This window comes from Liolophura sinensis, chromosome 3 (genome assembly GCF_032854445.1).
Source record: "Liolophura sinensis isolate JHLJ2023 chromosome 3, CUHK_Ljap_v2, whole genome shotgun sequence".
NCBI lineage: Eukaryota > Metazoa > Mollusca > Polyplacophora > Chitonida > Chitonidae > Liolophura > Liolophura sinensis.
In genome coordinates, this window is record NC_088297.1 from 5,304,373 (window position 1) to 5,320,660 (window position 16,288).

Consider the following 16,288-nt stretch of genomic DNA (forward strand, 5'->3'; position numbering starts at 1 on the left):
TCTAGAGCAAATTTCTATGTTCTTTTAGAGCAAATTTCAGCAATATAAGGGAAAGGGAAATACGAAATTTAATGATTAAAATTTGACTTAAGTCTAAGATCTCTTTGTGATCCGGGCGCCTAAACTTTTAACTTGTTTTATGTAATGGGTCGCGGATAGTCAGTTAAAAACAGTTAATTATTGAAAAAGCTAGCTCTGTCTGATACATGTAAGTTGTAGACCGCTTTGGCAGCTGAGTACACAGGCCACTTGGAAGTCAGGAGACACGGGATCAAACCCAGGTTGGGTCACATCGAAGACAAATCTCCTCCCACAAGTAGCAATATGCTAAAGGCAATTCAGGTGGTCTTACATACAGATTGTGAGAGTACCCACCTCCCACAAGTAGCAATATGGTAAAGGCAATTCAGGTGGTCTTGCATATAGATTGTGAGAGATTCCTGCCTCCCACAAGTAGCAATATGCTAAAGGCAATTCAGGTCATCTTACGTACAGATTGTGAGAGTACCCACCTCCCACAAGTAGCAATATGGTAAAGGCAATTCAGGTGGTCTTGCATATAGATTGTGGGATTCCTGCCTCCCACAAGTAGCAATATGCTAAAGGCAATTCAGGTGATCTTACATACAGATTGTGAGAGTACCCACCTCCCACAAGTAGCAATATGGTGAAGGCAATTCAAATGGTCTTGCATATAGATCGTGAAAGATACTCACATTCCACAAGTAGCAATATGGTAACGCACTTGAAATTTCGTCCATGATTTTAAAGTTACTTATTTTGTCAGATTCTGGAATTTGATTGCTCTTATGAGGTTTGTATGGAATGAATGAATGAAGATGACCATACACAACATATGATTTATTTATTTATTTATTCGATTGGTGTTTTACGTTGCACTCAAGAATATTTCACTTATACGATGGTGGCCAGCATTATGGTGGGAGAATACCTGGCACAGCCTGGGGGAAACCCACAATGATCCACAGGTTGCTGGCAGACCTTCCCACGTACGGTCAGAGAGGAAGCCAGCATGAGCTGGACTTGAACTCACAGCACCCGCATTGGTGAGAAGCTTCTGGGTCATTACGCTGCGCTAGAGCGCTAACCAACTGAGCCCACCACCTCATTTGAAGGTAAGATGATATCCTGCTGGAAAAAAAATGCAAGTTTAGGCACCAAAAAACAATATTTAATAACCTCTATTTGCATCTAAAAATTAACTTTTCAGACGAAATTTCAGGTCATTTGCCATACTATTTTAACAGACATACCTTTAGCTTTCAAAGGCAGGTGGTTTTACCTTAACTTGGGAAGACCTGTCTCCTCCACTCTTAACAATGACCTACATCATACAAGTGAAATAGGTCTTCCAGCAACCTGCGGATGGTCATGGGTTTCCCCCGGGCTGTGCCTGGTTTCCTCCCACCATAATGCTGGCCGCCTTCGTATAAGTGAAATATTCTTGAGTACGGCGTAAAACACCAATCAAATAAATAAATAAATACAAGTGAAATATGTCCGAATATAGCAGTAAACGACAATCTATGATTCAATTTACGCACCAAAAAAACAAAACAAGAACAAAAAACCCCAACAATGTATGTGTTATATAATGTCTGATTTTTACTTTACACAATGAAACAATTACAAATCTTACAAATGATGGGTAAGACATTTGTCTCTGGTTTAAATACCAAATATACATACAACACATTACATTAATTAGTCCTATACCACTAATGAACAAATAATTGAATGAAAATCAGCTGGTATTGTGTAATGACAGACCCAAGCTGAGAATCTATCGAATTGTTTCTGTTTTTTGTTTTTATTCAAAAATATTTGGCTTAATTATACAAGGGAAACCATAAATTTTGCGATGACAAACTTGACCATTTTGAGAGTCTGAGAGTTCTATTGATTTTAGAAAGGTGTTTTCAGGCTTGCTTCGAACATGGGATGGTATTCTACTGGAAAGTTTCGGCACCCAAAAACAATACTTTGTGACATTTATTTGTCTCTAAAAATGAACTTTTGTGGGCAAAATTTTAGGGTCATTAAAGGTATATCTAACGGCAAACTAGAACCAACTCGCAGGAGTGAGTGAGTGCTTGGGGTTTAACGTCGTACTCAACAATTTTTCAGTCATATGACGATGAAACTCGCAGGGGTGAGAGATGGATTCGCGCCAAGACATCATTAGTCAAGGGCTAGCTGGCCACTCAGCCCACTCGTAACTCTAGGCAACCAAGTTGCTGTTCTATCATCTGCTCCCTCCTCCCCCCACTCTCCAGCAGAACTTCACATCATCCTCAGCTAATTAGGCTGACCAGTCTCATCGTCGAACCACCCACCCTAGCCATGTGTTCCCCCAGGGAGGCATTAGCTTGACCAGAGCTACCTGTTGGACATGTTATATGCAATAATTTGCCAAAAAGTTTATGGAAGTGGAAATGCAAATGTTTCCAGGTACCGGTAATAGTGGAAATGCAAATGTCTCCAGATACCAGTAATAGTGGAAATGCAAATGTCCCAAGCCCACTGTAGAAATGCAAATGTCCCAAGCCCACAGTAGAAAGGCAAATGTCCCAAAAGCACAGTAGAAATGCAAATGTCCCAAGCCCACAGTAGAAATGCAAATGTCTCAAGAGCACAGTAGAAATGCAAATGTCCCAAGCCCACTGTAGAAATGCAAATGTCCCAAGCCCACAGTAGAAATGCAAATGTCCCAAAAGCACAGTAGAAATGCAAATGTTTTCGGATAGCTATGGAAATGCAAATCTAGCGCTCTTCGTGGGCATACCTGTCTAAATGCAGCCATATTTATACTGTTGCTCTTGCACCAATTGTAAGTTCTTTTGTGTTTATCCTGTTGTGGGAACATCTACATTGACTGGGCTCAAAATAAAACTTTCTGTGGCCAATTTTGACACATCTCTGCTGTGTGTTATTCTATACATTTCGTCATTTAAATGTCCAACCCATGTGTATTGCCCCAGGAAAGACACATTTTGACAGCAATTCTTCTCCCCTATCTGTTAATATTCCTGCCATATGGGAGTATAATAGTTGTAGCAGACCGCTAAGCTTGAGATTCTGGTCTAGCTTTAAGACGGAAAACATCCTATTTTAACTGTGAGAAAAAAAAAGTTTGGTTAGTCTGGCGAAAGTCATGTTCAATACATAAACTTCTCCACAATCAGTAATTTAAAAATTATAAGATGCGTAACCATGACAACACTGTAATGTCACAGAAAACATCCTATTTTAGCTGTGAGGAGAAAAAAAAGTTTGGTGTAGTCTGGCGAAAGTCATGTTCAATACATAAACTTCTCCACAATCAGTAATTTAAAAATTATAAGATGCGTAACCATGACAACACTGTATAGTCACAGAAAACATCCTATTTTAGCTGTGAAGAAAAAAAAAGTTTGGTGTAGTCTGGCAACAGTTCAATACATAAACTTCTCCACAATCAGTAATTAATAATTATTACAGGCGTAACCATGACAACACTGTAAAATCTACAGCTTATTAAACCCGTCACTACTAAAAGCACCATTATGTTTACATGCGTCTGTTACCATGGTTACTGGCTTATGTTTGGTGTAGTGTAGTCTTGCAAAAGTGAAGTTCAATACATAAAAATCTCAACAATCAGTAATTAATAATTACTACAAGGGTAACCATGACAACACTGTAAAATCTACAGCTAATTAAACCTGTCACTACTAAAAGCACCATTATGTTTAAATGCGTCTGTTACCTTGGTTACTGGCTTATTACATGTAAAAAAAAAAAAAACATCTTGCAGGCTTTAATTAACAACGTGGGGCGTACATAACCCTCTACAAAGGGAAGTAAACCTTGTTAACCATGGATATAGCAGTGCCTTTTTGCCTACTTGAATGCACATCTAAACTGCAATCGACCCATACCAACTGGAAAGAGACTGGTTACCAATTGGTAAAAGGCTGATTACCAATTGGTAAAAGAATGGTCACCAATTGGTAAGAGGCTGGCTACCAATTGGCAAGAGGCTGGTAACCAATTGGCAAGAGGCTGGTTACCAATTGGTAAGAGGTTGATTACCAATTGGTAAGAGGTTGGCTACCAATTGGTAAGATGCTGGTTACCAATTGGTAAGAGGCTGGTTACCAATTGGTATGAGGCTGGTTACCAATTGGTAAGAGAATGGTTACCAATTGGTAAAAGAATGGTTACCAATTGGTAAGAGGCTGGTTACCAATTGGTAAAAGGCTGATTACCAATTGGTAAAAGAATGGTTACCAATTGATAAGAGGCTGGCTACCAATTGGTAAAAGAATGGTTACCAATTGGTAAGAGGCTGGTTACCAATTGGTAAAAGAAGGGTTACCAATTGGTAAGAGGCTGGCTACCAATTGGTAAGACTGGTTACCAATTGGTAAGAGGCTGGTAACCAATTGGTAAGAGACTGGTTACCAATTGGTAAGAGGCTGGTAACCAATTGGCAAGAGGCTGGTTACCAATTGGTAAGAGGCTGGTAACCAAATGGCAAGAGGCTGGTTACCAATTGGTAAGAGGTGTATTAAACACCATCAGTTATGGTGATTCAAGTCAGTGTTCTTATTGAAATCAATATTAGTGCTATACAAGTAACAAGTAGGCAGAGGGAATATTTGTTCCATGGGTTCATTCGTTTTTCTGCAGAGGGCCAGTACGCCTCAGTTCATCAAATGCGGTCATCTACTCTACTGTAGTATTTCCATATGTTCACATATATACATGTATGTCATCTGATGCGGATGTAAACACAAATTTGAAAATAATGCCCCAAAAGCACCACAAGTATAACAACAATAAATGAATTTGAATAGTTCACCTAAAGTTTAGCATTTTTCAAAAAGCACATCTTGTTTAATTTAGACTGATTCATCCATCTTATAGTAAATGTCAAGAGCGTTTAATTTCATATTAGAAAAAAGTTTAGTTTTCTTACCAAAATAACATTTTCGCTTGCTTCTGAAAGTGCATTTTTATCGGCCAAACTTTAGGTGAAGTGCAGCAATTAATTTATATCATCAGCGTTCGTTACGCCCTTGCCGAAGCCTAACGCTGGGTTTTTCACAAATGCTGGAATAACAGTCAAAAAGTCCTAACTACAAAAAAACATTATATATGCCAAAAGCTACATCAGCTTATCAGGGAGACATAATAAAAGTTTAAATTAATATTCATTTCTCTGCTGATATCAACCCTCCCAATAATTATTTGAACCTACCCTAAAATAAAGTAAGAACTTGCTCCAAAACTTAATATCAATCTACCTCAAAAATAATTGATTTCCTGCTCGTGATCAAACAGTTTTAGGAGTTGAATGAAATTTGGTCTGAAAATATTTTTTTAGAGTGGTTAGAAATTCTACAACATCCAAAAAAAAAAAAAGAAAAAAAAGATATGATAAAAACAAAATCTACATCTCCCTATAAAAGAGTCTTTCATGACTGGCATGTATGAATTTTAATAACTTTAATAAAACTTAATTTTACTGTTAAGACCCCAAAAAAAACTACAGTATCAAGTATTACAAACACTGCACATTGCAAATTGAAGTTAGCCAATGCTGATATCGCAAATCTTTCACGTTTACACGAATAAGTGTATACATTACTTAGGTATGGAATGAATACTACAGACAGTACAGGTATGTCATTTACAGGTATGTCATTTACAGGTATGTCATTTACAGCATGTGGCAGATGTGAACTGGTTTCAATTGGCACTGTACTAATAATTTAAAATTTTCATGTCCCGTGAAAGCCATGGTAAGAATTAGCTGCTAGTAATGACTGAATATGGTTGGCCCATGGTAGGCCTATTCACTCCATTGTAGACAATGAATGTACATGTGATGACTTCTGCTTGCTGCCATGTTGGATCAAGAATTTCATGGTCTGCTGCACACAGCTGAAGGTTCGCTCCAGAAAAGACCATGACATTCCTTTTTCTCAAAGATCCAACATGGCAGAGAGTGGAAGTCATCATACACCATGAGTTGTATTGCACAATCTTTCCTCTAACAATTTATCTTCTTTGCTGTCTTTCAAAAGGCATATTCTAACAATCTCAAACATATCTTTCCCCAGTGTCCACTACATTTTTATCTCAAATCCTTACACAGCATGGTAGATTTTACCTGTCTTTTGTTAAAACAAGTTATGTCCCTTGCAGGACTGAGTTATCTCCCTTTATGATTTGCTGCTACCAGGGTTGAGATTCTCTAAGATCTTCTCAATGGTCTCTAAAGATTTTGTCTCTGTAATCTGCTCTCGGGACTGCTGAGTCTGAAAATGACAAACAAGTTTTTGCACATAAAATTCTGTTCAAAGTTTGGGATTTCTAAAGTACTATTTGATTATACTGAATGTTAATAAATCACTTCATTCTTCCTACAAACACAAACAACTTCCCTTACCTGACAAAATGAGCCATAACAACCAATGCTTCCCTTACCTGACAAAATAATCCATAACAACCAATGCTCCCTTACCTGACAAAATGAGACATAACAACCAATGCTCCCTTACCTGACAAAATAAGCCATAAAAATCAATGCTTCCCTTACCTGACAAAATGAGCCATAACAACCAATCCTTCCTTTACCTGACAAAAGGAGCCATAACAACCAATGCTCCCCTTACCTGACAAATAAGCCATAACAACCAATGCTTCCCTTACCTGACAAAAGGAGCCATAACAACCAATGCTTCCCTTACCTGACAAAATAAGCCATAACAACCAATACTTCCCTCACCAGACAAAATGAGACATAACAACCAATGCTTCCCTTACCTGACAAAATAATCCATAACAACCAATGCTCCCCTCACCTGACAAATAAGCCATAACAACCAATGCTTCCCTTACCTGATAAAATGAGCCATAACAACCAATGCTTCTCTTACCTGACAAAATGAGCCATAACAACCAATCCTTCCCTTACCTGACAAAATGAGCCATAACAGCCACTGCTTCCTTTACCTAACAAAATGAGACATAACAACCAATGCTTCCCTTACCAGACAAAATGAGACATAACAACCAATGCTTCCCTTACCTGACAAAAGGAGCCATAACAACCAATGCTCCCCTTACCTGACAAATAAGCCATAACAACCAATACTTCCCTCACCAGACAAAATGAGACATAACAACCAATGCTTCCCTTACCTGACAAAAGGAGCCATAACAACCAATGCTCCCCTTACCTGACAAATAAGCCATAACAACCAATGCTTCCCTTACCTGATAAAATGAGCCATAACAACCAATGCTTCTCTTACCGTACAAAATGAGCCATAACAACCAATCCTTCCCTTAGCTGACAAAATGAGCTATAACAACCACTGCTTCCCTTACCTGACAAAATGAGACATAACAACCAATGCTTCGCTTACCTGACAAAAGGAGCCATAACAACCAATGCTTCCCTTACCTGACAAAATGAGCCATAACAAGCAATGCTTCCCTTACCTGACAAAATAAGACATAACAACTAATGCTCTCTTTACCTGACAAAATAAGCCATAACAACCAATGCTTCGCTTACCTGACAAAAGGAGCCATAACAACCAATGCTTCCCTTACCTGACAAAATGAGCCATAACAAGCAATGCTTCCCTTACCTGACAAAATAAGACATAACAACTAATGCTCTCTTTACCTGACAAAATAAGCCATAACAACCAATGCTTCCCTTACCTGATATTTTTCTTTCAGTTGTTTTGCTGCCCAGGCAGCATACTTCGTGTTTGACTGTCTTTCTGAGGCATTTTTGGAATTCATGGAAGCTAGAGTACTGGCAGACTGAAATGAAAAAGATCTATGTATTTATCAGATTGATATCTATTTATTTGATTGGTGTTTTACGTTGCACTCAAGAATATTTCACTTATATGATGACCAGCATTATGGAGGGAAAAAAATGGGCAGAGAATAAAGCCTGAGAATAAGTTGGACTTGAACTCACAGCAACCGCACTGATGACCCCCCCCACCATCCCCAGCCCCACCCCCCAAATGGTATATGGTATACCAGCTCGAACATCACACATGAAAAAACTCTAGTAACTTGCCAAAGGTTAGTGGTTTACCCCGCAGTTCACCCCAGCCATAAAACTGACCCTTTTTAGAGGACATTTATCTCTCACCAATACGGTATACCAGCTCGAACATCACACATGAAAAAACTCCAATAACTTGCCAAAGGTTAGTGGGTTACCCCGCAGTTCACCCTTGCCATAAAACTGACCGTCATTCTCTAAATACTACCACTACTGCTCCACTGAACAAGAATCAGTGCCCTTCACATCACTTACCAATAACAGACCATACAGAGCTCTCATGTTGTTGGGGTTCAGTTTGATAGACTGAGAGTAATATGCCCGAGCTATCTCCAGGTTTTCTGTTCCCCCTTGCGTGTAACGGATCTGAAAAGCAAGAAACAAGACACTATTCGTTTAAACAGAGTCTTGTGAAAGCAATCCATCAAACTTCCTTTTATATATGACCAGGAGAATATCTAAGAGACAACCACAGCACCAAGAGAAAGTAAACGATCTACACCAAAGCTGCTGACAAAGTTGCCACGGAAACAGCCAGAGAATGATTCCAGCACATGACCTGATTGGGTAAGTGTCTGATAAATTGCAGTGAGGAAGCACTTCAACCTTGGGAGCCAACGAGGGGTCCCCCTCCCCTTGTTCAATTCCTCAGTTTACCATTCACAGATTAGTTAAAAAAAAAGTTCGAAATAAATAAGGTTAAATAAGATCACTAAAACAGTAAGAGCTAGATACTAGCGCATGACCTGAATTGCAAAGAAGCACTTTAGTCTTGTGAGCTGGTAAGGGCCCCACTAGTTCAATTCCTCGGTTTACCAATCAAAGATTAGTTGAAAGGAAAGAAGACACCAGACGAAATGATTATACTCATATATAAAATATCCCACTTAGAATTTGAAAAGCAAATCTCTTTCCTGTTGCAATGGTGCGTATCTGAAATATCCAACTTCAAAGTGTTAAGCAAAATCGAAAGCGCTGTCATGTTATTACTTTGAATCTGTTAGGCGCAAGTTACTTCTATAACCTGAGTACGCACCAGTTTCCGCTGATGTCACCCAAACCGTTTTTTTTCCTTTCAGCCATATCAGCGTGGGGTAGGGGTGACCCAACACTGTATTTCCAGATAAAATTTATTTATTTTATTTATTTGATTGGTGTTTTGCGCCGTACTCAAGAATATTTCACTCATACAACGGCGGCCAGCATTATGGTCGGAGGAAACCAAGCAGGGCCCGGGGGAACCCACGACCATCCGCAGGTTGCTGGCAGACCTTCCCACTTACGGCCGGAGAGGAAGCCAGCATGAGCTGGACTTGAACTCACAGCGACCACACTGGTGAGAGGCTTCTGGGTCAATACGCTGCGCTAGCGCGTTAACCAACTGAGCCACAAGGCCCCTCCAGATTAAAAGGTGAGTTACTACCTTCCTAGCTGTTTATGTCTATCTCCTCATCTGTTCTGAAATAACTACGTAAAGTTAAATCTTTTCTGTTGTCTTTACTCTGAAGCGAGTCATCTACTCACGTCAGCGTATCTCTGCTGGTACAGGTGATTGTTTGGGCTGGACATGATTAGCTCCTCCACACAGAATGCTGCTTTCTCATAATCCTGCTCCTGAGTGTACATGTCACACAGCTCTAACCACGCGTCAAAGTCAGCCACAAACCTAAAGCAGAAGAGATGAACAGATACAGTCAAGACTGAGGCATTTAAAACTGGGCTTAGATCAGTCTTGCGACCGGGAGCTGGGGCTAGTAGATCGAAAAAAAGGCTTGCAATCACCAACATGTTCTACTTTTCTGTAACTCGAAGCATCCAGTTCAACTACTCTATGTTTGCTTGAGTCCAATTGGTCACCATTGGTCACAATCACAAGGTTTTTTCAAACTTAAGGTTGACTTTGTGAAGTTGGACACAATTGCTTAGAACTGCTGGCTTTAAGGTGAGCTGCTAAAGTTTTTGATCCTAAACTAAAAGTTATCAGAGAGCACACATGTGTATATTACATGTCTGTAAAATGCTAAAAGAGGCAATTTTTTTTATTTTTGTTGAAGTGAAAGTACTCACTCCTCTAAATACTCATTTAGCTTTTTGATGGCTTCTGGCATCTTGTGTTCAGCTCTCAATATGGCCACTTCTCGTTTCTTGGCAAACTGAAAGGAAAAGAAAAGGAAAAAGAATTTGTTTCATGCAAAACCATTTTTTTTCTTTTTTTTTTTTTTATCGGAAATGCCAACTTAAAGTGAAAGCAATGAAATTTATGACTGTTGAAACATACATTAGCTAAGTCACAGGATTTACATCAGAAAAGGTTAGCTGATGACAGACAGATAGCCACATCACATGATTTACATCACAGAAGACTAGCTGATGACAGACAGATAGCTAAGTCACACGATTTACATCACAGAAGGTTAGCTGATGACAGACACACAGCTACATCACAGGATTTACATCACAGAAGGTTAGCTGATGACAGACAGATAGCTAAGTCACAGGATTTACATCACAGAAGGTTAGCTGATGACAGACAGAGAGCTAAGTCACAGGATTTACATCACAGAAAACTGACGACAGAAAGATAGCTAAGTCACAGGATTTACATCACAGAAGATTAGCTGATGAAAGACAAATAGCTAAGTCACATTATTCACATACCAACACACGAACAATCGCAAGAGGCCTCAAGAAGAATTACTGATGTGATAGATAAAGGATTTACTCTCAACAAGATTTGAACATGGATCTTCACATCCACAGTCCAGCACTGCCAATGGAGCTAAAGGGAAATTCACACTACCCACTGGTTGTGTACACACTGGAAAGCTGCTCCAAGTATACCTATGTAGAACATTTTAACCCTTGCAAAGAGAATATTTATGACGCTGACAACAATTGTTCTTATAGGAGAAGAAAATCTCAATATCAATCAAATACCACTGAAAAAAGTATGCATTTCCTCGCAGGTGCATGCAATAAAAAAATTCTAATATGTAACTGAAGTTGATAAATTATAAATAAAGTCAGCGCCAAAATCAGCTGTGGGCGACTCCATTTTGCCTAAGAACTAGTCCCGAGATCTTCTGTGTTAGGAGGAGAATTGCCGTCTCATTGGCTGAGAGGCACCACACCCGCAGCATAAACTACAAGGTGTTAAAGATGGAGGACGCCATGGACTCAGGGATTTATGCCAGCTTTGCCATTTTCACGCTTTACGTGTATGGCGAGGAAAAATCGCAAAATTATGCAGCAGGCACCAGCAGATAGAAAAAAATGTGCTTTTTCAGCCTTTAGTGTCATGTTTTTACGTTTTCTTTTCCTTTAAATGTGTTGAGAGTCTGAACTAAAAATCAATTTACATTATGATGATACTGCTAGGAAGATTTATAATGACATCTTTCAGACAGGATCGCCTCCCTTGACAATCTTTCAGACAGGATTGCCTCCCTTGACACTCAGCTCCTCCTTCCCACAAAGCACTAACCAGAGACAACACCACCTCTAGTAAGCTGTAGGGCCAAATCAACTTAAGTTTGTTGATTTAAGGGCAGAATAAAACTTAATCCCAATGTCAGGGGAGGGTATAAATGTAAAACTCGATGAATCTGTGGGAAAAAGACTTTCCGGGTAAGATCAAGGTCGATTTCAGTTTTACTTTATTACATGTTTGGATTTTTCACTGTCGGTTTGTTCACAAAACAATAAAATTGGTGTCGCCCAGTAGAAATTTGTGATCTGGCAGCGCCTTCTAGTTAAGATTTAGGTTGACATGCAAGAGACAGAATTATCCTCCCACAAAGAGACACAAACAATGCACCCCCCGACATACACACACACACCCTCCCCAACACACCCCCTCACCCCCCCCCCCCCCCCATCAGTTTACCATGTTAGCAGGATCTTCCTCTCTGATGGACGCATACACTTGCTGAGCTTCACTGTAGCTGTGAAGTAAACAAAAAGAAAAGTGTTACAAATCATCCGATGTGATAACCCTGCACTAAGTGCAACCTGGGAAACATTTTGCAGTAGTGATTTATTGTCGCTATAGCATATTTTTTTTTCTTCCTTCTTTCCTTTTTCTTTTTTTTTTTGTTTTAATTTGATGGTCTCAGGAAAGAACAGTTTTAATTAATGATTGGTTTATTCATTTAACTAAAGACAAAGATGTCTATATTCAAAAGGTGCAAGTACAGCCAATTCAGATAGTTCTAAAACAAACCCTGATCACCTCAGCCTAGCTAAATCCTGCAAGCTGTACAGCTCCCCCTACAAAAGTACTTGACCACAGTTTTCGCTTGACAGATTTTATCGCTTATACAGAGGAACTTAATCGCCGACAAAATACGCTGACAATAACCGCAGCATAAATGTAGTTGCAGATACACTAGGCTGGTTTATCCGTTGATTGTGGTCAGTAGGTTATGTTATGTGACCTAGTAAATCATGAGACACAAACAAACAGTCACAGATCAACGCAATTCTGTGTTGTTTGATTGGTCAGCTCTGTCGTCTTGATTCCCGAAATTCGATAGGGGCGGACACGATACGCAGACAGAGTGAAATCGCCGGCGTATTTCTTCACTAGTATCTGACATGTTTGATACAAGCGAATTTCGAAGCAGACAAGACAAGATCACCTGCAAAATACGCCATCGCCTGCGTAGACACACTAGGCGGATTTTTAAAAATTCACAAACTACACCTGCACAAGCGAAAAAATCTGCCTGGTGTGTTCCCAGCTTTATATATAAAGTTACTGGCTACACGCATTCCACCTTTAGTTGCGGATACCGTGATAACAATAAAAACTGAAAAGGAAAAAATACTCCTCAAAAATAGAGCCAACCTTTCTTGTGCCTCAAGGAAGAGTCCATGTAACCGTCGCACTCTCAGACTGTGGGGAAATTTGGCTGTTAGGGCTTCTATACATGCCTGGGAAACATCAAAAGACATTGAAATTTATTCCAGATAAAAAAAAGTAGATAAAACAGTCAAACAGATACACGTTTGCATGACTTGAGTCAGGTTTTCTTCATGCTATTTATCAAACACCAACCAAGTTTTTTTTTGTGATCAAAATCTTAGCCCTTGCTAAATTGTTTTCCTGACAATGAAATCTTTCTGCTGACAAAATCTTGCATGTACTTTAAACTAGACATAGCATCAAAACATGAAAATTTTCACTCAATTTATTACAGAGATACAAAATCGTTCACAATTGGTGGGTGTAAGTCCAGTCTAAGTTGAATTTTAGGTATGGTAGAGTTTAAACCTTGAAATCTTATCTCTACTGTCAGCCAATCAGCATCAAGTCTGTGTACTTTTAATTGCCTGATTTGTAAGTTTTGTGGTTAGTTTAGCAGTTGAAGAACCACAGCGCATAAAAGCATCCCAAGTAGTCAGGTACCTGACATAGCTCCTGACCACTGAAACCTGCGGGAAGCTGGATTTAAATCTCTGCATTGACCTTCAAATGCTGCATGTCTTCTTATTAAACCTGGCTACGTTCATTTAAAGAAATGGTTGGAAATTTCTTTTATGTACCAAAGGTTTCAATATCAAACACAAATACGTGTACTTACGTCTGCTAAGTCAAATCTGCGACAGTCCAGGGAGGCTATACACACTTGTTCATACACCACCCATACTGCAAACACAACAAGACACAGTTGTTTGTGAATTCAACGTTTATGCAAATTGGACCGGGGCCAACCTGTCAAATGCCCGTCAAATTTTGCTTACCCGGCTCATCATGATAACGACAGTACAACGTTACCGTAGAAACTGATACATTGTAACGGTGTAGACGTTACGCTACAACCTGTTCTTGACGTAACAATGGCTCAAGGTCCCGCTTCACACTAGCGCGACCTCCAAGGGATTAAAAAATATACCGCCTCCCCATTTGTCAACACTGACAGTAAAATCAGATGAGGACTCCAGAGTTTTTAAAAGTAAAATGTGTAACTTATTTTCTAAATCTTTCTGCAACATTAAATGTAATTTTTGCAATGAAATTAATTTTTTGCTTTATGCATGGACAAGATGGGGACAAAAACAACTGAAAATTAGTCCCTGTTTTGCACATTCGAATTTGCAAATGATTGTCACATTTGACATACAATTTCAATAAGGAAAACAACCCTTCATCATAGGAGCATGTTGATTCTTGATTCTTACGTTCATCTCCCAGTTTGTGGCTGTAGTCCTGTAGAATCTCCTCCCATATCCTCACCACCATGTCTCCTTCACGAACCTGATCCTCTCGCATCTTCCGTAAATAATCTCGCCCTTCTGAAGACAAACCAGAAAGTAAAAAAAAAATATAAAAAAATTGTAGTAATGCACACTGCATAGGTCTCCTAAAGTATGGTTCCCACAAAGATGTGCACTAAACAATGTGCCTAAGGTATGGTTCCCACAAAGATGTACACTAAACAATGGCCCTAAGGTATGGTTCCCACAAAGATGTACACTAAACAATGTGCCTAAGGTATGGTTCCCACAAAGATGTGCACTAAACAATGTGCCTAACGTATGGTTCCCACAAAGATGTACACTAAACAATGTGCCTAAGGTATGGCTCCCACAAAGATGTACACTAGACAATGTGCCTAAGGTATGGTTCCCACAAAGATGTACACTAAACAATGGCCCAAGGTATGGTTCCCACAAAGATGTACACTAAACAATGTGCCTAAGGTATGGTCCCCACAAAGATGCACACTAAACAATGGCCCTAAGGTATGGTTCCCACAAAGATGTACACTAAACAATGTGCCTAAGGCATGGTTCCCACAAAGATGTACACTAAATGAAGCATAACACATGTGATACTGGTCACGGAGTCATTATTTACACTTTCAATATACATGTTATGTACATTCAAAGTTTTCATGAAAGTTTATAACTGTATTTTTCTGTACTCTATATTTCAGTTTAATAGATGTTCTGACAATAATTTAAAAATTACACAATGTAATGTGCGTTAAAATAGTTATAAATTAAAGAACAGGATTTCATCAGTTTTCAACCGGGCAGATACAGTAAAATTTCGCATGCGATTTCAATGAACAACAAATGGCCACCGTGGCTGCAATATTCCAGCCATATTCATCGTGAGGGCTTGTTTGGAAGGCAGGATGATATCTTACCAAAAAAAATTTAAACTTCAGCAAGTGATATTTTACCTCATTTATTTGTGAAATTTTAGGTCATTTACCATAATAAGCTTGGCATTACATTTAACAGGTGATTTCACATTTAACAGGTGATTTCACATTTAACCATTAAATAGGTGATTTCACATTTAACCAATAAATAGGTGATTTCACATTTAACCAATAAATAGGTGATTTCACATTTAACAGGTGATTTCACATTTAACCATTAAATAGGTGATTTCACATTTAACCAATAAATAGGTGATTTCACATTTAACCAATAAATAGGTGATTTCACATTTAACAGGTGATTTCACATTCTGAACATAACTTACAACTACATGTATAATAGCAAAGTTATGAAAGGCATCAAATAAAGGCCATACATAATTATTTAATTCCTTCATGACTCAAATTAAAACCAGCATCAGAACTATCCTGAATTCTAACGTAGTACAATTTTTCTTTACAACAAACTTCACAATCATACTCTTCGGTACGGCTATATGACCGGTACCATTGCTGGCATCTGGGCCGTTATCCTTTGGGATGAAGAGAGGGGCCCGTCAGAGCTAGCAGAGCTGACATTGTTTTACAAAGCCTAACTTCAGAGAAATCTTGCACTATAAAATATTGGGTGGTGCCTGTGTGTATGGTTTACCCGCTCCACAGTTTTTTACTGTGTAAAGGAGGCTCTTCAATGCGATTCTTCAAATTTCCCCGAGAGTGTCGATTTCTGGGCTCATTATGATACCAAAGCATGATATTAGTGAACATTAGAATTGTGCCTTGTTTGTAAATCAATTTAAAGCAACTGGGTGGTGTTCCCATGAGCGAGTATGTTGTTGTCAACGTCCTGATATCAAATATTAACTTATTACATAAAACAAAAGGACAAAAAACTAAATTTACCTTGCCATGTTGAACTTGAGGCCATGTTTCTTGTTCGGTAATCTCCGGTGGTTTTCGGAAGACAGGTAACGACGGAAGTTGCGCTAGCTATGTGCGCCTGTAG

General features: G+C 39.0%; 1 protein-coding gene across 1 annotated transcript; it reads right to left on the bottom strand.

Moving 5' to 3' along the window:
• Positions 1-5,797: 5,797 nt before the first annotated feature.
• LOC135464081 (ER membrane protein complex subunit 2-like) lies at positions 5,798-16,219 on the bottom strand. Its single transcript, XM_064741568.1, has 10 exons — positions 16,186-16,219; positions 14,291-14,404; positions 13,693-13,757; positions 12,957-13,042; positions 11,994-12,051; positions 10,175-10,260; positions 9,632-9,773; positions 8,363-8,473; positions 7,747-7,851; positions 5,798-6,329 (listed from the first exon to the last, which is right to left on the bottom strand). The coding sequence occupies exons 1-10, from the start codon at positions 16,208-16,210 to the stop codon at positions 6,234-6,236; spliced, it is 888 nt and encodes a 295-aa protein (XP_064597638.1). The 5' UTR covers positions 16,211-16,219; the 3' UTR covers positions 5,798-6,233.
• Between the last annotated feature and the right edge of the window lie 69 nt (positions 16,220-16,288).

Excerpts from the sequence above, each read along its gene's own strand:
- LOC135464081 (XM_064741568.1), bottom strand. The coding sequence starts at position 16,210 with ATGGCCTCAAGTTCAACATGGCAAG. Across the intron at positions 10,261-11,993 it reads AGGAAGATCCTGCTAACATG|TTTGCCAAGAAACGAGAAGT; the intron begins GTAAACTGATGG and ends TTTTCCTTTCAG. Across the intron at positions 9,774-10,174 it reads CTAAATGAGTATTTAGAGGA|GTTTGTGGCTGACTTTGACG; the intron begins GTGAGTACTTTC and ends CTTCTGCTTTAG.